Source organism: Tiliqua scincoides, chromosome 4 (genome assembly GCF_035046505.1).
Source record: "Tiliqua scincoides isolate rTilSci1 chromosome 4, rTilSci1.hap2, whole genome shotgun sequence".
NCBI lineage: Eukaryota > Metazoa > Chordata > Lepidosauria > Squamata > Scincidae > Tiliqua > Tiliqua scincoides.
In genome coordinates, this window is record NC_089824.1 from 210,516,597 (window position 1) to 210,539,894 (window position 23,298).

Sequence of the window (23,298 nt, forward strand, 5' to 3'; positions counted from 1 at the left end):
GATGGATTTCAGCCCTCTTGGGACATTATACTAGCAGTGGAAAAAGTGAATGCATAATCACAGGTGCTTTCCTCATTCCAATGTAACATCCACATCCTTATTGTAATCATAAAATTTTAACTTAAAGGAATTTTTATGGCTTATAAATTGTTGCTTCTGATATGGCAAAACTCAAAAAATTAAGGAAATGTGCATGCTACAATATTTGTGATCCCATTTGTTTGCCTGTACCGGCCACGTGAGAGTTCAGTTTTTAATACTGCATTGGTAACAATGGGTCGTTTCAACGTAAATAAGTGTAAAGTAATGCACACTGGGGCAAAAATCAAAACTTCATATATAGGCTAATGAGTTTTGAGTTGTCTGTGACAGATCAGAAGAGAGTTCTTAGGGTGCAGGTGGACAGCCTGGTGAAAGTGTTGACCCAATGTGCGGTGGCAGTGAAGAAGGCTAATTCCATGCTAATTCCAAGGCTTACACCAAATGTTTCACAAGACAACAAGACCAGGACGCAAGCTGTGTCTTGTTGTCTCGTGTGCTCCCAGAGACATCTGGTGGACCACTGTGAGACACAGGAAGCTGGACTAGATGGGCCTTTGGCCTGATCCAGCAGGGCTATTCTTATGTTCTTATGCTTGGGATAATTAGAAAAGGTATTGAGAATAAAACAGCCAATATTATAATGCCATTGTACAAATCGATGATAAGGCCATATCTGGAGTATTGTGTCCAGATCTGGTCACCACATTTCATTAGCCTGTGAAACACTTTGCCACAGGATGTGGTGATGGCATCTGGCCTAGATGCCTTTAAAATGGGATCGGACAGATTTCTGGAAGAAAAGTCCATCGCAGGTTAAAGGGCATGATAGGCATGTGCAACCTCCTGATTTTAGAAGTAGGCTACCTCAGAATGCCAGATGCAAGGGAGGGCAGCAGGATGCAGGTCTCTTGTTGGGTCTTGTGTGAGTCACAGGAAGACCCAGGTGGGCCACTGTGGGCCACTGTGAGACACAGGAAGCTGGACTATTTAGGCCTTTGACCTGATCCAGCATGGTTCTTCTTATGTTCTAGTTTTGATATGGATGAGCCCCAACCAAATCCAGTCTAGCAAAAACTTGCTTTTCACACCCAGGCATTGCCAAAATGCCTTTAGTTCTCAAATTCCACCTGAGATAAGCTTAGTTATTACCTTCTTGATTGACATCATGGCTTGATCTTGCACATTCTTTCTTTCTGCTCTTGTTTACTTTGCTGGGCCTTTTAGTCTTTGTCTCTCCACATTTCTCTGCATGTTTACGCATATTATTCTATCCAATAGAAGATATAAAAAATAAGTCCCATAAATGTAAAGCTTTCAGATATAATGCAGCTGAAAAAATCTTCAAGAGATGACAAAATGGCATGAGAGAACAAACTCATCTCCTGAAACAATCCAGGTGCCACATTGGAGAAGACCCTCTATACATGCCAAGAACCATCACACAGCTACCTTGCTGAAGCTGAGTAGGTCTGCGTTTGGTCAGTGAGAATCTGGGTGACCATGCATGAGGTCTTGAGCTCCATGGTGAAGAATGCAAATACAATAAATAAAGGAAGTGGGATGCACAGAAAGGCATACCTTAAACACCTTGGTTCTAAGTTGTTCAGACTATCAGCCCAATGCTATTCTGGATTGGGCTGTCACATGCCATATTCTGTCAGCAGCCATTTTGGGAGTGCTGCAACAAGAGGGGGCATCACTCCTGGAACATCACTGGACCTGCCTGGAGCAGGAAAAGCAGTGGCAGAGGTGGAGAGGGGGTAAAATGGGGCAGGGAGGAGGAATGGGGGCAGGAGGCTGCAGGAGGGTGTGGATCCAGCAGTGAAGGTGTGCACTAGACCCTATCCTCTCATTTTGCAGTATCCCTGCCTCCTTGCTCTCCTCAGACTTGTTCCAGCTACAGAACTGGTGCAAGTCTAGGGAGGCTTCGGAGGGGTAAGGCGATCCCCTTTTCCCTCCAAAGCCTCCCAATCCGTTCCCACCCCACTGGACATAGCACACTTTTCAAATAGGACTGGGTTCGAAATGTCCCTACTTTGTAAAGGGTGTCCTTTTTACCACAGTGTCAGGCAGGCAGGTTTGTCCCCAGCTTATTTTCAGATCAAATTTAAACGCTGCAAACTTCAGAGCTGTATATACACAAATGCCAACGAAGCTGCATTGACAAAGAGGCACAGAATCTTGCCTGCATGAGGCAGGAAACTTGGTACTACTTGGAGCTTTGCCAAAACATAGAAATGCTCTTCAGGCTGTGCACTGGTTCTGCCCTTATGTCAGTTCACAGGACTCAGCCTACACTGGGTGTCAGAAAAATGACACAGCAAAAACTTGTGTCCTGAAAGATACATTCTGATAAGTGAAGCCAGTTAACTAACACTGCATATATTACTTTAATTTCCCTAACTATTCTGCTTCTACTAGTAATCTGGAGAGGCAAGGGCAGTGAACACCAACCCTGAGATTTCACCAGGCATTGCCCAGAAACTTTGCAGCCGATCTTGGCGCTGTTAGGTTTATCTTTTTTTAAAAAAAGTTTTAAAGGATCGTTCTGAACCAATGAATTTGCTTTATACCAGGTCACCTTCAAGGTTTCAGATAGAAAACTTTCCGCATCCTACCTGAAGCTACCAGGGATTGAACCTGAGATCTTCTGCCTGTGAAACAGGTGAGCTATCATTGAGGTACAGCCCTATATCAAACACCTGACTCCTTCTGCCCTTACGTGAAACAGCGGACCATGCACAACCCTGGAATTATTTGACTTCAGACAATTTCCAAAGGGGTTCCTTAAAGACAAGGTAGCATACCCAGCGTGAATAGCCCTTGCCACACTTCGGGCATTCATAGATTCTTGGCTGAAAATTGACATCATGGTATTTCTTGAAGTGAATGGTGAGGAGCTGCTTCTGTCGAAAGCATTTGTTGCAAGAGATGCATATGAAGGGCTTCTCACCGGAATGTGTTCTCTTGTGCATAATCATGTGACGCTCCTGAAAATGGCATTGGACAAAACAAAGGCAATCATTGGGGGGGGGGGAAGGATTTTTTGTTTTAAAGATGGAATATGGGGAGATAGACAAGGATGGTGAGGCTGTAGCTCAGTGGCAGAGCACATTCTCTGAATGCAGAAGTTCCAAAATTCATCCCAGGTATCTCAGGGGAAGGCTTCGGAAGACCCTTTGATGAAATCCTGGAGATCGCTGCCAGTCAGTGTAGACCAGGGGTGCCCAAACCCCGGCCCGGGGGCCACTTGCAGCTCTCAGAGGCTCCCAATCCGGCCTGCGGGGAGCCCCCAGTCTCCAATGAGCCTCTGGCCCTCCAGAGACTTGCTGGAGTCCATGCTGGCCCAATGGTACTACTCTCAGCGTGAGGATGACTGTTCAACCTCTCACCTGAGCTGTGGGATGAGGGCTCCCTCCACTACTTGCTGTTTCATGTCTGTGATGCAGCAGTGGCAGCCAAGGAAAGGCTGGCCTTGCTTTGTGCATGGCCTTGAGCTACTGCAAGACCTTCATTCATTTGTATAAGTTCCATCTCTAATATATTCATTTATGTAAATTTATTCAAATTTTAAATGTAAATTAATTATTTCCCCCCCCCCCCGACCCACGACACAGTGTCAGAGAGATGATGTGGCCCTCCTGCCAAAATGTTTGGACACTCCTGGTGTAGACAATACTGTCTTTGATGGACATAGGAGAAGGCAGCTTCCAATGTTCACACGGAAGCAATGCAGGGTATATATGCTGCAAAAAGATGCTAAACAGGGCCAGTCGTAAGGACAGAACAACAAATTATGATGCGCAGCTCAATCCTATGCTTCCTGGTGGCGCTGAAGAGGCTACCACTGTATCCAGCAGGCTCTGGGAAGTCTCCGGGAGTCTCCTCGTGTCTGCACTGGCTATTTTGCCAGCGCATATGCGAGAGTCTCTATGTTGGGTTTCTGGCCTGACACGGAGTTCATGATCTGGAGCAGCAGGGCTCCACTTGTCCAACCCACTCCTGCCCCAGTTTCTCCCCCTGTTCTGCCCTCCCCCCCCCCAGAGGCTGCACTGCCACCTGGTTGTTTCATTTACCCCCCCCCCCAGTGACATCATGTCCTCCCCCTGCTGGAGCTGGGCCCGGTGCCTGACTGTGCAATAGACATTTGCACAGAGCTCAGGCTACCCCCCCCCCCATGAATTCCATCCACCTGGCCATCAGATTCCAACTACCTGCTTGCACGCATAACTGCACTGATCACACCTGAATCTCTTCTCATTTCTGTGTGTCTTCTTGTGCTCTCTGAACGCGTACCGCTCATGGAAGGTACCTTCACAGTAATTGCACTTCAGTGGCACTTCAATGTATGAATGCAGGTTTCGCAAGTGAATACCTAAAACAGTAACAGGACAGAAAGTTTTTAGTATTTCTTATGGACCCCCCCCCCCCCCAAAAAAAAAATTACATATGAAGAGTCCTCAGTTGGATATACTATACACGTATGCCTTCCTGAGTGCTGAATGCATTAGCTATATAGGTAGAAGAAATCAGGGCTTTGGAAACCAGCATTTCTGACATATTTTCGATTCTGCGTTGGAAGTGGAGCCAGTTTCCAAGCTGACAAAGCTCATGATAGTCACAGCAGGTCATCTCACAGTGGCAAACCATTGGCAGTCAATGGAAACTTTTTTCTCATCCAAAAACAGCACGTTTTGGAGGCAGTGATGTTCCTATGGGGGGGGGGGCAAAACAGTAAGTTATGCAGGTGCCTCAACTCACCATGAAAGTGGCCCCTCCCCTCACCTTCGGAGCCATTCCTGATGGCAAGAGTAACACAGAGGCATCTGCTTCCCATTGCTCTCATGGGCCAGAATGGCTTCAGAGGTGAGGGGGAGTGGCCACTTACATAACGAGTTGAGGTGCCTGCACAATTTACTGTTTTGCCCCTCCCCTGGGAATGTCACTGAGGGAGGGATATCACCAGGACTGGAATCACGGAAGTGACAAAGTTCTAAAGCCCCCTCCCTGCCCCACACTATTTTAAAGGGAAAAGGGGAGAAAAAACACGACCAAAGTCCTGGTAACAAATAGTTTAGTCCTCTGTGACTCACTAATGTACACTTGTTCGCTGATCCTCTAAGACAGGGGTGCCCACATCCCGACCCATGGGCCATTTGTGGCCCTTGGGGATCCCAAATCTGGCCTGCGGAGTGCCCCCAGTCTCCAAAAAGCCTCAGGCCCACCAGAGACTTGCTGGAGCCTGAGCTGGCCCAATGCAACTTCCCAACACGAGCTGTGGGCCTAGTTTTCTCTCCGCTGCTTGCTGCTTCATGTCTGTGAAGCAGCAGCGGCAGTGAAGGAAAGGCTGGCCTTGCTTTGCATAAGACCTTTTATAGGTTTGGAGCTATAGCAAGACCTTCAAGTCTCTGCAGCTGCTGCTTTGGGCTTTCTGGGGCTGCCCATGTGCTCGCCACCCTTAACTCTACCTATGGAGAGGAATGGTGAGTCTCGCTAACTTCGAAGCACATCCCTGATTTGCTCCTGACTGACGTTATTTTACCCATCCCTGTGTCCATGTGCATCATTGCCTCTGAACAATTTATGTCTTTATGTGTTTTATTTCTGGGCAAAACGTGTGTGGTCAAGAGTCATGTTCAGTCACGTTAAGAGTAATGTTAAGCCTTTTCTCGCTTGGTCAGTATGTTTGGTAAAAGCACATCCCTGACTGTCCTGTGTGCATCACTGCCTCAGTAATATTCATTTGTTCATATATGTTCCAACTCTAATGTATTCATGGATGTAAATTTATTCAAATTTTAAATGTAAATTAATTCTTTTTTTCCCCTGGCCCCCGACACACTGTCAGAGAGATGATGTGGCCCTCCGACCAAAAATTTTGGGCACCCCTGCTCTAAGGACAGGAAATGTACATCAGAGGGGGAAAATTCCTAGGAGTGTGAGGTCTTACACTTTTAAACATAAGGAGTCTGAAATATTCTGTTTTGTTCTCCGATGCTTAACAGGTTATTGCGACAATAAAGTTAAAGATTCCTTCGCCAAATCACAAGTTATGACTCTCTTGGACTCAAAAAATAACCTGCAATACAGGCTTAATGAAATGTAAAGCAGCCAGAGTGTCAAGAATTATATAATTAACTGACTTTTGCAAAATAGAGATAAAAGTCCAGGTGTTAATGCGCCAGGCCGACATGACGATCAAAGTTAACCATGGAGGCTGGCCTGACAAGGGTGCATTAATTCAGAACAGCCACAAGATGGTGCCACTTGACTTTGCAACAAAAAAATCCAGCTGCTTGCAGATTGTTGCCAAGTGCAGTAAGACCAGCAAACCCTAAACAGTAGAATGCGCCAAGCCCTGCTGCAGCACAGCTCATGTCTGTGGGGCTGCACAAGCTCAGTTGTAATAATAGAGGCTTCACTGCGGCACTGCTTAGCAAACTGCTCCTACTGCCTTTCTGAGGGTTGAGGCAGGTTCATATGGGAGACCAGCAGAGAACGACTGGAATAAGAAATTTCTGGGGGGGGGGGAGAGAAAGAGAGAGAGAGAGAGCATACAAGAACAATTTATGAAGATCAGCTCCCCCCTCCCCACTTTGGTTACTGAGGTTGGTTGGCAACCTTCAGTCTTGAAAGACTATGGTATAAGCCTACAGCACCCGGTATTCCCAGGCGGTCTTCCATCCAAGTACTAACCAGGCCTGACCTTGCTTAGCTTCCGAGATCAGACGAGATCAGGCATGTGCAGGGTAACAGTTACTGAGGGTGGGGGCCTTTTTAGACTACAATTTTGGAATGCCCTCACTAGGGACGTCTCGTGGGCTCCCCTTCTTTCTGTTGATCAGGTTTTGGAAACTTTATTAGGTATGCTTTCCAATGCATAATGTCCTGCTGTTTCAGTTCAATGCTTCTACTTTTTTTAATGTCAAAATGTTGAACACAACAGTTTTGCTGCTTGTTTATATTACTGGACTGCATGCCATTTAGATACACCTTTGGTAGGAAAGTGGGATATAAATAAACAGGGCTTTTTTTCTAATGGAACGCGGGGGGACGCAGTTCCGGCACCTTTTTGCAGGGGCCCCTCCCCTTCCGAGGCATTCCAGGAGGGGGGGAGTAAAACAGAGGCATTCGCTGGGTGGGTGCTGGGGGTGCAGGGTGGGTGGGCGCCTGGCTCTTGCCTGACCGCACAACAACCCCCTCCTGCCCCATCCCCAAGCTCTCGCCTGAGCCCAGCCCACCTCCCCTCCCCCCACGTTCTGCTTCCCCGTGCAGCTTCCAAGCCGGTGGAGGGCACGGGGGACACACGCAGACGCCGAGGAGGAGGACAGACAGACAGCCAGCCAGCCAGCGAGTCGGGCTGCGGCACCCACGGAATGCCCACGTACTGGCTTGGCGGAGGAGGAGGGGAAGGAAGCTGGCTGGTGCAGCCCCCGTGCCAATCTGCAGCATGAGCCTAGGCGTGTCTACTCAGAAGTAAGTCTCATTGTGCTCAATGGGGCTTGCTCCTGGGAAAGGGTGCATAGCCTTGCAGCCGGAGAGCCCAAGCCTAGGCATGTCTACTCAGAAGTAAGTTCCATTGTGTTCAATGGGGCTTACTCCTGGGAAAGTGTCATAGCCTTGCAGCCTGAGTAGACAGGCAGAGGAAGGGCTCTGAGGCTGCAGTCCTCTCCACACTTTCCCGGGAGGAAGCCCCACTGCCTCTAGTGGGACTGACTTCTGAGGAGACAGGCACAGGAGGGGCTCTGAGGCTGCAGTCCTGTCCACACTTTCCTGGGAGGAAGCCCCACTGCCTCTAGTGGGACTGACTTCTGAGGAGACAGCCATAGGCTTTGGCTCTGAGGCTGCAGTCCTCTCCACACCTTCCTGGGAGGAAGCCCCATTGACTCTAATGGGACTGACTTCTGAGTATACAGGCACAGGATTGGGCCCTGAGGCTGCCATTCTAACCACAGTAAGCCCCATTCACTAAAGTGGACTTCTGAGTAGACATGCATAGGATTGGGCTCTTAGGCTGCAATCCTAGGCACTTTCCCAGGAGTAAGCTCCATTGACTAGAACGAGACTTACTTTAGAGTAGACATACCTAGGATTGGGCTCTTAATCCTGGCAGAGATATATATCTGCACCCGTTTTCACATGCTAAGGGCAGGTGAAAAGGGATTCTACGTGTGTACAACGTGCTGTCCAGCCTTGCCAGAGATCCTCCTCATCCTTCCCCCACAAGCATGCCCTCCACCAGCCAGCGTTTGCAGCTCCTCTCCAGCAAAGCACAGCAGCTGCTCAGGGCAGCAGAGAACATACAATTGCATTCCAAGCACCTTCCCAAAGACACAGAGTATTCTGATACCTGAATATTTAACCCCTCTCGTGTAAGAATTCCTTTTTTGTTCTTACTCCCACAGTTGCTTAGAGTAATTTTACTACATGGAACTCATGTAAGCCATTTTTTGGAATCCATTCACTGCTTCCTCTCCTCGAAGTAGTGCCACACTACATACTACATGCTACAAGTGCACCTGTACAGTATTTTTCCCCTTGTGTAGAAAAAGTAGCTAGGGGGAAGGGGATATGGAGATTGACAGCCCAATACTATGCATGTCTACTCAGAAGTAAGTTCATCTTTAGGGGGAAGCACATAAAAAATATTTTATTTCTCCAATTAAAAATGGCTTATAAATAAATAAATAAATAAATAAATAAATAAATAAATAAATAAATAAATAAATAAAAGATTAACAAGTTGTGAGTTCCTGCACCTTTTCTTTTACAAAAAAAGCACTGTAAATAAACATACTAAATATTGTTGTGGCTGAGTGTCTGGCCACAGAGGTTCACTTTGGAAATGGGATTTTTCTCCTTGGGTGGCTGCAGTCTGAAAAACTCCAGACTGTGGCACCTATTTCTCTGTAGGGCATTTTTATCTCAGTCTTCCTTCAAGGAGCTCAGGATGGCACACATGGCACCCTGGTTCAAAAAATCATGGTTTCTTCCCTCCAGAGTTCAAACTATTGATTTAGAACAAACAAGCCAGATTACAGTACTTCGGAGTCCGAAGTTTCTTAAGTCAGAATTAGATCATTATGCCAACCTAATTCTCTATTGGTTTCATAGCATTAAAAAGAAAGAAAGAAAGAAAGAAAGAAAGAAAGAAAGAAAGAAAGAAAGAAAGAAAGAAAGAAAGACCCACAGACAAACTGCAAAACTTACGTAAATCTCCCTTCCTGGCAACAGTTGCATAACAGTGTGGGCACTGATACTTGGGCACATTTTTCCCATGTTTGTGCAATATATGAAATTTCAGAGTTCCGGCCTGAGTGAACCTGGCCTTACAAACCATACACTCAAAGGGTTTTTCACCTAGAAGAAAAAGATGAGCATGCAAACTGAAAATGGTATCGTCATGGCTGCAAATGGTGGTGCTTTTAATACATACTAGTTTCCTCCTAATTTTTACTGCCCCTGGAAATTACACTGTAACTAGTTCTCCTCTAGGGAACGTAACACTTATAACTCTGCTGAGATTTCAGGTCTAGTGGTTTGCCTGCCTGGTGCACCATGCTAAAGGCCAAACTACACATTATGTTAAAAAAAGTTTTTAAAGAATGGCTATGCTTCTTTAACAAAAACCAGCCACAGGGAAAGGAAACTGAAGCAAATCAGAACTGTGGCAGACAGGGCAGGGGAATTAATCCTTTCCCCTGTGTTGCTCTCTGGTCAAAAATCTTCTCCCCTCCCCAAATGACCTATCTATCTCTAAAGCTGCTATATGCTAGAAGAAAATAATTGGGGGGGGGGGGGTGAATTTGCTGCAGAAAAATGAGATGGCAGCAAAAGGGAAAAACCTTCTCTGCATGCCACAGATGGGCCCTCATTGTCTGTTTTCCCATGCACGCTATTTTACAAAAAGAGAGCACCATGTGCACAGATGGATGTACCAATTTCATTTTTATCGAACCCTTTCTCCAGAGTGTTGAGCATAGCCATGTAGCTAGAGGGGGTGCATAGCACTTTGCAGGCGCCTGAACTCGCCATGTGAGCAGCCCCTCCCCTTCCCCTTCGGAGCCATTCTGGGTGGTGGGAGCAAAATAGAGATGAATGCCTCTCTTGTGCTCCCCCTGCCCAGAATGACTCCAAAGGGGAGGGGCCGCTTGCGCACTGTGGGGAGGCTCACTGCAAAACTGAGTGCTTTGCACCCCCTCTAGCTATGCCACTGGAACATAGAATACATGTTACTTTCAAATGGTATACAACAGCAAAACCCAGGTACGCCCACACTGAAAAAGGGCAGTGAACTGTTTTTTGTACTGCATCCCAAATTCTTACCTGAGTGAGTGACCATGTGCCTTTTTAGCTTGTAAGTGTCTCTGCTGGCATAGGCACAGAGAGTACAGCTGTAAGGGCGCTCGCCTGTGTGTGAGCGAATATGACGCTTCAGTTTGCTTGCCTATTGTTATAAAGGAAAAAGAAATTAAATAGCAATAGCACCAAGGATAAAGCCAAAACTATCCGTGTATTTTTTTTTTAAAAAGCACTACCAGTACAGTATGACAAACGCTGCACTTGTCAACAAGTCACCCTGTCAAAATGGTTGCATCTTCCTATTTTCATCCCTTCTAAAATGGTTCTCCTCTTTTAATGCAATGCACACCTATATAGGAAAATAGCTGAGCATATAACAATTGGATTACTAATCAGGATCTGGCATCAGTACAGGAATAGATGGGGGTGAACAAGCTGAAATTTAATCCTGATAAGACTGAGGTGCTGCTGAACAGGGAGTGAAAGCGCCTGCACAGTGTGTTTCAGAAGAAGTCACATTCTCCTACAAAAGGGGCACGTTCACAGTTTGGAGTTGCATGCATGTGGGTTGTTGCTTTTTGTCCTCACAACGATCCTGTAAGGGAGACTGGGTTGGGCAAGTACAACTGAAGTGGGGATTTTGAACCCAGGCCTTTCTGATCCTAGTTCAAACTTTAAGCATAAGACCACATTGGCTGTCAGTGGTTAGCCTGGTGGTAACAGTGGCAAAGAGTGCCTTTTACCAGCACTGTCTGGTTTACCAGCTGCTAGCAGAGTTCCACGTTCTAGATATTTCTCAAAATTGCACAACACTTCTGTTTTCCAGAGGCAAAAGTGGGCTGTAAACAGCAATCCCTCATTTAAAGCACCATCAATCTAAAAAAAAAAAAAAAAATGCTCTCCTAGTGGCATAGCTAGAGGGGGTGCAAAGCACTAAGTTTTCCAGGGAGCCTCCCTACAGTGTGCAAGCGGCCCCTCCCCCTCCCCTTCGAAGCCATTCCAGGCGGGAGGGAGCAAAACAGAGGCGGAATGCCCCACGTGGAATGGTTCCGAAAAGGAGGGGGAGGGACAATTTGCACACCACGGTGAGGCTCCCTGCAAAACTCAGTGCTTTACACCCCCTCGAGGAATGCCACTGCTCTCTCCTCTGTTGCTGCCCCCACACACAGAGCTCACACTGGACTACAAAAAGTGCTATGGAGCTTATACAGTACTTACCTCTACGCTGCAATAGTCACAGAAGGAGCACTTAAAGGGTTTCTCAAGGGTATGCTTATATCGCCTGTGCCTTGAAAGTTCACCACTGGTAACAAAGGCCATCTCACATTCACTGCACTTGTATGGCTTGGTCCCTGAAAGCAGAAATTGGGGTACGGAACTATCTTGTTAACATGAACAATGAGAGCGACTAAGATGATTACGGGGCTGGGGCACCTTCCTTATGAGGAAAGGCTACGGTGTTTGGGCCTCTTCAGCCTAGAAAAGAGGCGCTTGAGGGGGGGGGGAGACATGATTGAGACATACAAAATTATGCAGGGAATGGACAGAGTGGATAGGGAGATGCTCTTTACACTCTCACATAATACCAGAACCAGGGGACATCCACTAAAATTGAGTGTTGGGCGGGTTAGGACAGACAAAAGAAAATATTTCTTTACTCAGTGTGTGGTCGGTCTGTGGAACTCCTTGCCACAGGATGTGGTGCTGGCGTCTAGCCTAGACGCCTTTAAAAGGGGATTGGACAAGTTTCTGGAGGAAAAATCCATTATGGGGTACAAGCCATGATGTGTATGTGCAACCTCCTGATTTTAGGAATGGGTTAAGTCAGAATGCCAGATGTAGGGGAGGGCACCAGGATGAGGTCTCTTGTTATCTGGTGTGCTCCCTGGGGCATTTGGTGGGCCGCTGTGAGATACAGGAAGCTGGACTAGATGGGCCTATGGCCTGATCCAGTGGGGCTGTTCTTATGTTCTTATGTTATGTTCTTATGAAGATCTTCACAATGTTTATTGTTTTAAGCCTGCATTTCTTATAATGTTCAATGGCTGGTTTTATATCTACCTATCTTAAGAAGTGCAACGAGGAAGAAATGGCTCATCAAACACTTAACAGATCACATTGTCATTAACAAGAATTTATTTCATTTCAGGCTAGTTAGGTTTTTAGCTGGAAGCGCGGCTTTTCAGAGGAAAAAGCAAAGAAAACAGATAAACAAAACTATGCCAATATGCTCTGAATTGTCACTGGATTTTAAATAGGTGCTGGTATGCACAGTTTGGCTTCAACAGTCCAATTCCATGGCCCATGAACCAAGGCTGAATTACAAAACATGGTAAACGTGGTATTGAAGTCAACACAAAAAGCAGAACATCAACAGCAGAGGCAATCAGCATCTTTGGACATTAAGCAGAAAACGAATGTGCTTAAATGTGCAATATAGACCAATGGGAGGCAAGAGTCCTTTATTAGTGGTGCACGCGGGGAGGGCTGCAGTGAAGGGCTGCAGTGGTGCACGCGGGGAGGGCTGCAGTGGGTAGGAGGGGACTTTATTACTTTGTTCCTACCATAGTTTCAATCCCAATCACAGCCCCCCCTCCTCACATCATGTACTATTTTTTAGTTCCCCCCCCCCCAATCCCTCACTGGTTTTCAGGTTTAGTTCTTGGGAAGAAACAGAACTGCAACCAGGACTAAACAGCCAGTCCAGTCTTATGCAGGTTTACTCACATGTCAGCCTTACTTTATTCAGTGAAACTTATTTCCAAGTGTACATAACATACAAGTCTCCCTGAGGTGGGGTATCCCATGTCATATAAATGTATCAACCTGTCTTATGGCCACAGCCATAACCAGGGTAGAGCCTAAGGGGCACCTCCTCGGAGTGCTCTGCCAAGAAGGGACACATGAGTGCCCCCAGGCTCTGCCCTAGTTATGGAGGAGGGGCTGGTGGCTTTGCTTGCCCCATTCCTTCTGCTCTGAAGGCTGGGAGTCCTGAAAGCAGAAGGAGCAGGGCGCACTAAGCCAGCACCACCTCCTCCTCTGGGGAGAACCCGGAAGTAACTGCCTTGCACTGTTGGAGTAGGCACAGGAGGAGGAGAATGAATGGGGCATGTAAAGTGGCCGCAGTGAGCACCCCCTCCTCCTGGGAGAACCTGGAAGAGATGGCACGATTTCATGTGATGTCATGACGTCACTGCCCCAGGCACTAGTGCAGTCAGTTACGGCCAAGCTTATAGCAAAGCAGAACTGTGGTCAGTCCAGCTCACTGTTGTCTGTGCTGGTGGTGGCAGCATCTCTTCAGGGCTTCAAATTCCAGCCCAACCTGCCAGGGACTGAACCTGACAGAAGGTCACCTGCATACAAAATGGGTGCTCTGTTACTAGATGTTATGGATGCTTCTGAGGCAACCTGGTCTGCCACACCCCAAATTCCTTCCATCTAGAAAACTGGTCTGGTGGGGACTCTGCTTTTCTCTTGGCACCTTGTTTTTATGTATGAAGTGTTGCTTCTGCTTAGGAAGAAGCATTCAGTCACGTAAAGCATCAGACAGAATCTGCATGTAGTAAAGCAGGCCTGTGGAGGAAGGAACAAGTTCATCACTTGGGAGAACCCCTGGACCCAGGCTTGTTCCTGGCTATCCAGATGACGACAGTGGCCCTGAATGCTTTCTCTTAGCTTGGTCTGACAGCACACCTTCGTCTCAGTCAGACCTGGCTTCAATAATCCCCCATTGAGTCACTTCTTGTTTGGACTACTACATTGGGCTTTATGTAGGGCTGCCCCTGAAGACCCTCCAGAAGCTTCAACTAGGGCAAGTTGGCTAATGGCTGTTAACTAATTACATTTCACCCTGGTGCTTCCACCTGCACTGGTTGCCAGTTCACATCTGGGCACAACTTAAGGAGCTGGTCAGGAAAGTACAGCCCTGAACAGCAATGGCATACCTGGGGTGGTCCACGGGTGCAAGTAACCCCGGGCAGCATAGTTGGGGGGGCGCCGCCGACGCCACCCCAGTTCTGCCACAATAGCTGCCCATGCCCACTGCCTCCCTCCTGAAGTGTTCTAAAGACCAGAGAAGCCATGCCAGCCCTCAGAAGGCTTTCTTCAGTCAAAAATTGGAAGTGATGTTTACAGCCCCTTAGAAGACCTTCTAAGGCCCCCGGAGGGCCTTAAAACATCACTTCTGGTTTTTGGCCAAAACCTAGAAGTGATATTTTAAGGCCCTACTCCTTTAAGGCCTTAGAAGGGGGGGTGGCACCTCCAGGCATGTCCCCGGGCACCACAGTGGCCAGGACCACCACTTTGTGGTGACATGCTGAACAGCTTGGGGCCAAGGTCCCTGAAGATCCACCTTTGTCAATTTGACCCATGACTTACAATGTCTCCCATTGCTCAGTGAAATGCAGGTTGTCGAAGGATACACAAGAAGGATCTTTCAGTGCTGGCTCTGTTCGTTTTGTGTTTTTAAGTATTTCTCAGATATTGTCGCATGTTTAAATTTTGTTGTGAGCTGCCTTGGATTTGATGAAAGCAGGATATATATCTTTTGACTAAATAAACTGCAGGTTTATTTAGTTAAAACTGCAGGTTTGGGCTGCAGTCGTAAAGATTCTTACCAGTGTCCACTAGACACACTGGGGCTTACTCCTAAATAAACATGCATAGGATTGCACTGTAAATTTGGGAAGCATGAAATAAAACAAATGTGCAGCTTTCCCACCTAATAAACCTACCTGTATGTGTGTTCACATGATTGCGCAAGAGGGAAACTGTATGGAAAGCCTTAAGACAGAGGTGACACATGTGCAGTTTCTTGCTAGAGTGTTTTTTCATGTGTCGATTGAGGCCTGACACACTATAAGACGTGAAGGCACATACATTGCAATGTTGCAGTACATCTCCTAGGAAAACAGAGTTGTTTTTAGTTGCATTATGCCATTAAAAATAACTGCCATTAATAAACAATACAAAAATAATAAGCCATTAAAAATAAATTTTCTTTTTAAAAGCAACGGATGCTATAATTTTATATTCCCTCCTCTGCCCTCACCCACACATGCTCCATTCATAAATGGTTTCTCATTACTTGATGATTTTCAGCTGAATGTGTAAGAGGCCTGAAATATATCATATTTGAAATTATATGAAAGTTACTTCTTTGATATTTGATCTGAAATGGCTCATTCACACATGGAGCGGCTCAATCCACTGCATGATGAAGCCACAGTGCCAAGGCAGTGTCCCCTGAATCTTGCAAATCCAGCATCCACTGAATTCCACTGGGGGACTTTTGGCCTCCAGAGGCCTCCTTGGGGTAAGGGGAACATTTACTCCTATGCTTCTAGGGTAAGCTCCTAAAGGCCCAGTGGGTCAACTCAGACCTCTGCCAGTGATATCACTGGTGCAAGTTCGTGTTGACCCAGGAAGGTGGATCAGGCCTGGGAATGGGGTCAGGATTTGGTTGGTGCAGCTGCTGCCGAACCCACCGCCTTCCTGGGCTTGATCTGCGGGGATCTGCAGTTCATCACCACATGGACCCGGTCACTCGCTGCTTCCAGGAGCGGCCAGGCTGCACTACTTGGCTGAGTCACCTTTGTGACAGCCAGGAAGCATGCTATGCAGGCGGAACACAGGTTCTGCTGACATAGGACAACCTTAGGATTAGACCCCAATGGGAACCAGACCTTTAGCAGTCTTTAGTTCACACGTAATAAGACTGAAAGGAAAAAGGAAAGGTGCTAACATAACTGTTTCGATATAAACAATATGCAGAAACCACAAGATGAATCTTTATGAAAAGAACAAGATAGTTGCAACAGGAACAGCTATTTTCATATCCTGTGGCTCCAGTATATACACTCATTAGGGGACAGAGCTGCAACAACAGGGTACACACACATACATAGCCTTCAATGCAAACTGGGCCATTTGTACAATCAGTCACTTATGGGTACAGGACTCCCTGGAGGCTACCTGTGTGATAGATGGGATGTGTACTTGTCACAATATCAGAGATCTCAGACCTACCTTAGTCATGAAACTCACTGGGTGACTTTGGGACAGTCACTATCTTTCAGCCTAAACTACCTGACAGGATTGTAGGGAGAAATTAGGGAATGAAAGCCATGTGTGCAGCCTTGAGATGCTTGGAGGAAGGAAAGGATAAAAAATACAAGTACGTTGTGTCCCTTTGGGGACTCACTTTCAAAGGATGACATTAATTCAGGGCATGCTTTGACACTTGCCCCCAAGTCCTATGTATAAATGAGTAACTATGAATAAATGAATTACATAGAATGACATCAGAGGGTGCCAAAGGACCCTAAGAACTGCCCTGCTGGATCAGACCAAAAGTCCAATCACTCCCACATTTCCTTCCTGACAGGAGCAAACCAGATATCAGCTGTCAAAGAACAGGATGCCCTTCACTAAATAAGTTGTGTCTGCATATAAAGCACAAAAACAGTACAGGTGACTTTATACCGTCTCTCCTCTGGGCTACCCTTCCATGGGCCTTCGAAGGAACATTGGTGCTTGTTACAACTGGATGTTCTGACGGAGATTCATTGCTTTGGTCTTTATTTTCAGAAGTCCGCAAGATCAAGGAATTGCCTTTCATTGTGCTACTCAGAATGTTTGCTGCCTCCACCATAGAAGGGTGGCTTATTCTTTCCTCTCCAGCCTGAAGTAGCTCTTGGTCTTTTCCTCCATCTGCAGCGGTATCTTTACTTCTATCGATTTGCTTTTAGAACACATATATTAAAATAAGAGAAACTCAGTGGGATCCTGATGTATCAAAACAGGATAGCCCAAATCCAGACCTCCAATACACTTCCCAGCTAAAATACACAAGCCATCAGATTCCCGTAGGAAGCCCACAGGCAGGAGATGAGAAGGCACAGCCTATCTCAATAATGCTTCCATGCAACTAGAATTCTGAGGCACACTGTCTTCAATCTCAGGGCCAAATAACATAACAGCTGGTGTACTGCGATGCTCCAGACACCAGTTCTCTTATTTGCCATGGGGGAAAAAAAAATCCCCACTGGTGTCATAAGCAACTTCCTATAGGCATCCCCTAGATTAATCTGCCTATCCAAAGATCCCACATTGTAGTCACACAAACTCTCAACTGCATAACTTTCTGATCCATTTTTAGCCTAGGGTTTGACTTTCAAAAGAGAATGGAATTTACAGGTAATAAAAGAATAAACTAATTCTTTTGTTCTGCATACCAGTGTGAGATACAGTACCTGCAAGAAGCATATTTACACATTGCAGGCATTTTTACAAGTGGTATCATAAAGCAATACAGGAATAGTAGCACTTTCCTTACAACAGCAACTCCCAAACTTTCCCTGGTCATGTACCCTTAGTATTGCAGAAATACTTTCACAGTGGCACTGTGCCACAGGAAGACAAGACGATTGCCAGTATTCTCCTGAGATCGTGTGATATCTCATGAGAACATGCAAACTTTCATGCAATCTCGGCCTAGGTAGGACGGTGGTACCCAGGCACCCCCAGAGTTCGTTGGTTTGGGAACCACTGCCTTATAGGGTTGTCAGGACTACAAAAAGACAATATATATATGAAGTGCTCTGAGCACTTAAAAGCGCAATATAAATGCTAAGGACAGCATCCCTTATCCAAAATACGGAGTGTTTCGAAATATGGAACTTCTTTGAGTGCCAAAATGACTTCTTTTTTTTTTTTTACTTTCTTTGCCTAAAGAAATAATTCACAGACTGTGTTTCATGCACAATCCTTGTTTTTAAGCACAAAATTATTAAAAATATTGTATAAAATTACTTTCAGGCGATATGTTTAAGAGTATATGAAACATAAGAACATAAGAACAGCCCCACTGGATCAGGCCATAGGCCCATCTAGTCCAGCTTCCTGTATCTCACAGTGGCCCACCAAATGCCCCAGGGAGCACACCAGATAACAAGAGACCTCATCCTGGTGCCCTCCCTTGCATCTGGCATTCTGACATAGCCCATTTCTAAAATCAGGAGGTTGCACATACACATCATGGCTTGTACCCCGTAATGGATTTTTCCTCCAGAAACTTGTCCAATCCCCTTTTAAAGGTGTCTAGGCTGGACGCCAGCACCACATCCTGTGGCAAGGAGTTCCACAGACCGACCACACGCTGAGTAAAGAAATATTTCCTTTTGTCTGTCCTAACCCGCCCAACACTCAATTTTAGTGAATTTTGTGTTTAGACTTGGGCCCCATCCCCAAGATCTCTCAAGCGTTTCAAAATATATTCAAGTGTTCCAAAATATGGAAAAATCCAATATCCAAAATGCTTCTGGTTCCAAGCACTTTGGATGAGGGATGCCCAGCCTGTATTCATGTTAAATTCATTGCATCATTAGAGGTGACATGCATTTTTTCTTAAACAGGAGTGCCAGATCAGTACTGTGATATAGGGGGAAGGGGTTTTAAACCTTTAATTCAAACCATATTCTGGATCTGAATTGGGAGGGCCTGGTGCAACACCAGTTGTCTGTGGCAACTCTCTGTAAACAAGATCTTTATTTGGTCTGAATTTAAATCGTTTTAAACTGTTTGCAGTCAGACATCCATTTCCTCTCATCAGAATAAATCTAGAAGCAAATTTCCTTCAATGATTCTTCAAGCCCAGCTGCTGCAAAAAGAATACAGAAATGAGAGTGTTTGCTAGTGAGCGCAAGAAAATTGAACATTGGGTTCAGGGCTGCAAGACACAGGCCTTGGATTTATAGGCATCATCTCTTTTTATGTTAAGCAATATTTAAAAAAAATCTGAAAAGTTCAAAGAGATTCCTATTAAGAATGCTTAGACCTTATTCTTTCCCAAATACATTCCTTATGAAGTTCCTTTTTAAGTGGATTCTTTATTTGTAACTATTTCTTCTTACACAGCAAGGACAACCAAATTACCATATTCTTTCCACCCCAATGACAGATCTGCAACTTGGTTAAGTCAGAGAAAGCCAATATAATCCTGTTTACTTCAAAAAGGTCTAAAGTGATTTATATCCAAGGACTTAAACAGCCACCATAACGCATATTCAGCTATAGCTGCCCAACCAATTACACAGCTACTTTAATCATGAGGCACGGCTACCTTAATCCAAAGGACATCCGGAGTCTTCTTGGTGGAACTGTCATCCTCATTCTGCACTTGTGCCTCTTTCAAATTGTTAACATTCATCACTTCCATTTCATGGATTGTATAAAGGCCTTCCAGCAAACTTATGGTCCAGCCTTCCTCTGGGTTCTCTTGAACACTTCCACTTGGAGATACTGTCTCAGTATGCTGCAGGATGCTTGCCTCTTGCTGGATCATGGTATGCAGCTCATAGGGTTGATGGATAGGAGAAGTCCCCTGGAAGTCATTGTTCTCCATCTTCCAATGTATTGTCTTTAGCAATACAAGGTGTTTTCCTCCTTCCCCTGAAGACTGGGTAATATCATCTCCTCCTCCTCCTTCTGGCAGTCTCCCAAATGAAATGGGATGTAGGTCTCGGGGCTCTTTACTATAAACACAGCTTTCCATTTTCTCCTGGGATAAGTCATTCCCTTCTTGAGCTTCTGGTGCTTTGTTGCAGACTCGTTCAGCATCTTTGATTTGGGTGAACTGCTGCTCAAGTTCAAAATCGTAGCTATTCATGGTTCTCTTGAATCATGAGCAAAGTATCTGTGTTAAACAAAACCTCTAAGTTAGGGATCAGCAATATGGGATTTCAATGTCAAAACTATCCCTCTTCTCCAGTTGCCGACCAGATGCTAAAAGTGCATTTGGCGGGATTAGAGCTCTGATATCGATGCACTGGCAGTCCACTTCAGGGTTAAAGTATCTCTCCAGTTCACCATTTTGCTCCATCCTTAAACTTTCCCTCACTCAAAACCAATTGTTGACCAAGGATTTATATTAACAAAAATCATTTCCTGGTTCCAACTGAGTCTGAATCTTATGATAAATCTTAACATTTCAGCCATTTCTAAAAGCCCCACATCTCTTTGCTGCCAATTCCCTTTGTGGCCACTGCATACTTTCCTTCTGTCTCGCATTTCCCCAAAATGATCAGATTTAGAGACCAGATAGCGGCCGACCCATCCACTAGAAGCTAGAAGCAGCTGCATCAGTGGCAGATTTTGAGAGGTGGTGCACTTGGGGTCCCTGTCTCTCTGAGCAGTGGCATAGCTAATGATTGTGCAGCCCAGTGCCAAGTTCAAAATGATGCCCCGGAAGTGATGTCATGCCCGGGCTTTTAAAAAAAGTGAAAATGGGGGGAAATTCACCTCCCCCCTCCCCGTAGCTCACCACCCACTGGCTCTGCCACTTCCCCCCAGGCTCCCCCATATTAACACCTTATTAGTTCCCTGCTGTATCATAATAATACCTAACTGGATCTCGGAACAATCAGTTTCATTACTCAGTTTTGAGTTTTAAAAAATCCAGTTTAGGTTACATAATGCAGTTGTGTTTTTATCTTCTGGTTATTTGGCTATAACTTTTGATAGAATAGAGATATTTTGACATGGTTTGTTTCATTGCATTCTGCATTAAGTGCTGCATTGAATGGTATATAACATGATGGTATTACTTGAAAATGCCAAGATTGTCACACTTTTGGCCAGTAGATTCAAACTCAGGTTGTTGCTCCTCTAAAGCCTGTTACTAGTGCAGTTGCTAACCCCTGCACCCCCTTGACTCTGAGTCTGCCAGCGCCACCACCGCTCTCCTTTAATCCAAAAATGATCAACTTCTGCTGGAGTTTACTTGAGCATGAAGCTGACCGTCCCCCTACTTACTGGGCTCCTTGAATGCTGTCTTGAAACCTTGAAGTACACCTGAAATCGAGCAGGTTTCTATGCAACAGCGGGTTTCAATGCAAAAGAACCTGGAGGTGCACCCAAAGTCGAGCAGGTTTCAGTGCAAAAGTACCCAGTAAGTAGAAGAATGGGGGGGGGGGAATTGTGCATGGGCAGCAGACCCAAGCCAGCACCAGGCAGTGGTTCAGGTCAGGCCCCCTGAACCCAGATATGTGCCAATGCACCATATCACATACCTAGCTTCACTTTTACAGCCTCCAGATTGTCCCCTGAATTAGCCTCCTGACCCAGAACCTCTGCAGTGGGATTGCTGAGCCTTGGGACTACATTTCCCACTGGTCCCTGCTGTGACTCTGACCTGGAAAAGTTGGGGTAGGCCTTACTGGAAGGAGGATTGCAAAGGGCAGAGAGGGAGGGAGAGATTGCAAAAGGCGGGGAGGGAGGGAGAGCTGCCAGTTGGAAGTAGGTCTGGTGTAGGCCCATTGAGGCATTCCTTGCAAAGAAAAAGGACCTCTGTGTCTGCTTTTGCAGAGGCTGAGCTAGGACATCCACTAAAACTGAGGGTTGGGAGATTTAGGACAGACAAATGAAAAAATTACGTTACCCAGCATGTAGTTAGTCTGTGGAACTCCTTGCCACAGGATGTGGTGATGGCAACTGGCCTGGGTTCCTTGAAAAGGGGAATGGAGAAATTTCTGGAGGAAAATTCCATCACAGGTTATAAGCCGTGATGGGTATGTGCAACCTCCTGGTTTTAGAGGCAGGCTACCAAAGAAGGCCAGGCGCAAGGGAGGGCACCAGGATGCAGGTCTCTTGTTGTCTTGTGTGCTCCCTGAGGCATCTGGTGGGCCACTGAGATACAGGAAGCTGGAGTAGATGGGCCCAGGGCCTGACCCAGCATGGCTCTCCTTATGTTCTTATGAAAGCCCTGGAATCTAAGGGCTGCTATTGAACTGGCGGCCACCGAAGTCTAGTTCAAGACATTTTTTTGCCACTCGTTTTAGCTCCTGTTTTTTAATCCCACTTCCAAGTGATTAGTACAATCTTCCAAGTCTTCCCTACCTTAGTAAGTCTGCAGTCCTATACACATCTTCCTGGCAGCAGGCCCCATCGAACACAATGGAATTTCTAACTAGACATTCATACGATTGTGTTGAAAACCATCTGTTGCAGTGGCGTAGCTGGAGGGGGTGCACAGCTCTAACTTTTGCAGGTGCTTGAACACACTGTGCAAGTGTCCCCTCCCCCCTCCCCTTCAGAGCCATTCTGGGTGGTGGGAACAAAACAGAAGAATGCTTCCATTTTGCTCCCACTGCCCAAAATGGCTGTGAAAGGAAGGGGGAGGGGCCACTTGCATAGTGTGTTCAAGCACCTGCAAAAGTTAGAGCTGTGCACCCCCTCTAGCTACGCCACTGATCTGTCATTAGCCAGGTGTCGGTGTGATTGCTGCAGCCTATCAGTGTTAAATGTAGAGAAGGCTGCAATTACTTCAGTACTTATCTTCATGTCTAGTTTCCCAGGCATGCTACTGATTTGTCCTGTATACCTCATTTAAAAACTTATGGTTCAGCCAACTTACAAGCCCTCCTGTGTACAATCTCTTCTCTCTCCAGCAAGGCCTCCCCATCCTTAGCAGGTCAGAGTCACAGAGCTTGTAAATAACTCCTTGCATGATAGGCAAAGAAGAATTTCTCCCAGGTGGTCAGACAGGGAACTGTTTTTGTAAAGCACGTCTTCCTTCGTTTTTTAGATCAGGAGTGTCAGCCATAAGGTCCACAGGCCAGATATGACCCATAGAAGGACAAAGCACTTATTTCTGGCCATCATCTGTTTTATAACATCACTTCCTGCTTACTAATGTAACTTCCAGCCCCTAGCAGGTGCCACAAATTCTATTCAGCCCACTATATGAAACGGGTTTGATACCCCAATTTTAGATCTTCAGTTGGCTAACATGGGTCTCTGTGGCCAGATGGGCTTGTAGAGCATTAACGTGCACTGGAAACATTTATGCATTTTTTGCAAGACTGCTCTAAACTCAAGCCTAACTCCCTTCTTTAAATGTCTCTGCCTTATTTTTTGGAAGCTCTAGTCTAGATTATCTCTGAATTCTAATTCCAT

The 23,298-nt window shown here is 46.0% G+C and overlaps 1 protein-coding gene and 1 pseudogene across 1 annotated transcript; both read right to left on the reverse strand.

Annotated features, from left to right (window-relative positions):
* Window positions 1-1,180: 1,180 nt before the first annotated feature.
* CTCFL (CCCTC-binding factor like) lies at window positions 1,181-19,897 on the reverse strand. Its single transcript, XM_066626247.1, has 9 exons — window positions 19,466-19,897; window positions 16,908-17,086; window positions 15,078-15,247; window positions 11,563-11,696; window positions 10,369-10,489; window positions 9,253-9,402; window positions 4,257-4,417; window positions 2,850-3,032; window positions 1,181-1,309 (listed from the first exon to the last, which is right to left on the reverse strand). The coding sequence occupies exons 1-9, from the start codon at window positions 19,895-19,897 to the stop codon at window positions 1,181-1,183; spliced, it is 1,659 nt and encodes a 552-aa protein (XP_066482344.1).
* LOC136650121 (5S ribosomal RNA) lies at window positions 6,690-6,809 on the reverse strand (annotated as a pseudogene).
* Window positions 19,898-23,298: the final 3,401 nt, after the last annotated feature.

Coding starts and splice junctions, on each gene's coding strand:
- CTCFL (XM_066626247.1), bottom strand. CDS start 19,897: ATGGAAAGCTGTGTTTATAGTAAAGAGCCCCGAGACCTACATCCCATT. Junction 11,697..15,077: donor TCATGTGAACACACATACAG/GTAGGTTTATTA, acceptor TTCTGCTTTCAG/GGACCAAGCCATACAAGTGC. Junction 4,418..9,252: donor TGCCAGGAAGGGAGATTTAC/GTAAGTTTTGCA, acceptor TTACTGTTTTAG/GTATTCACTTGCGAAACCTG.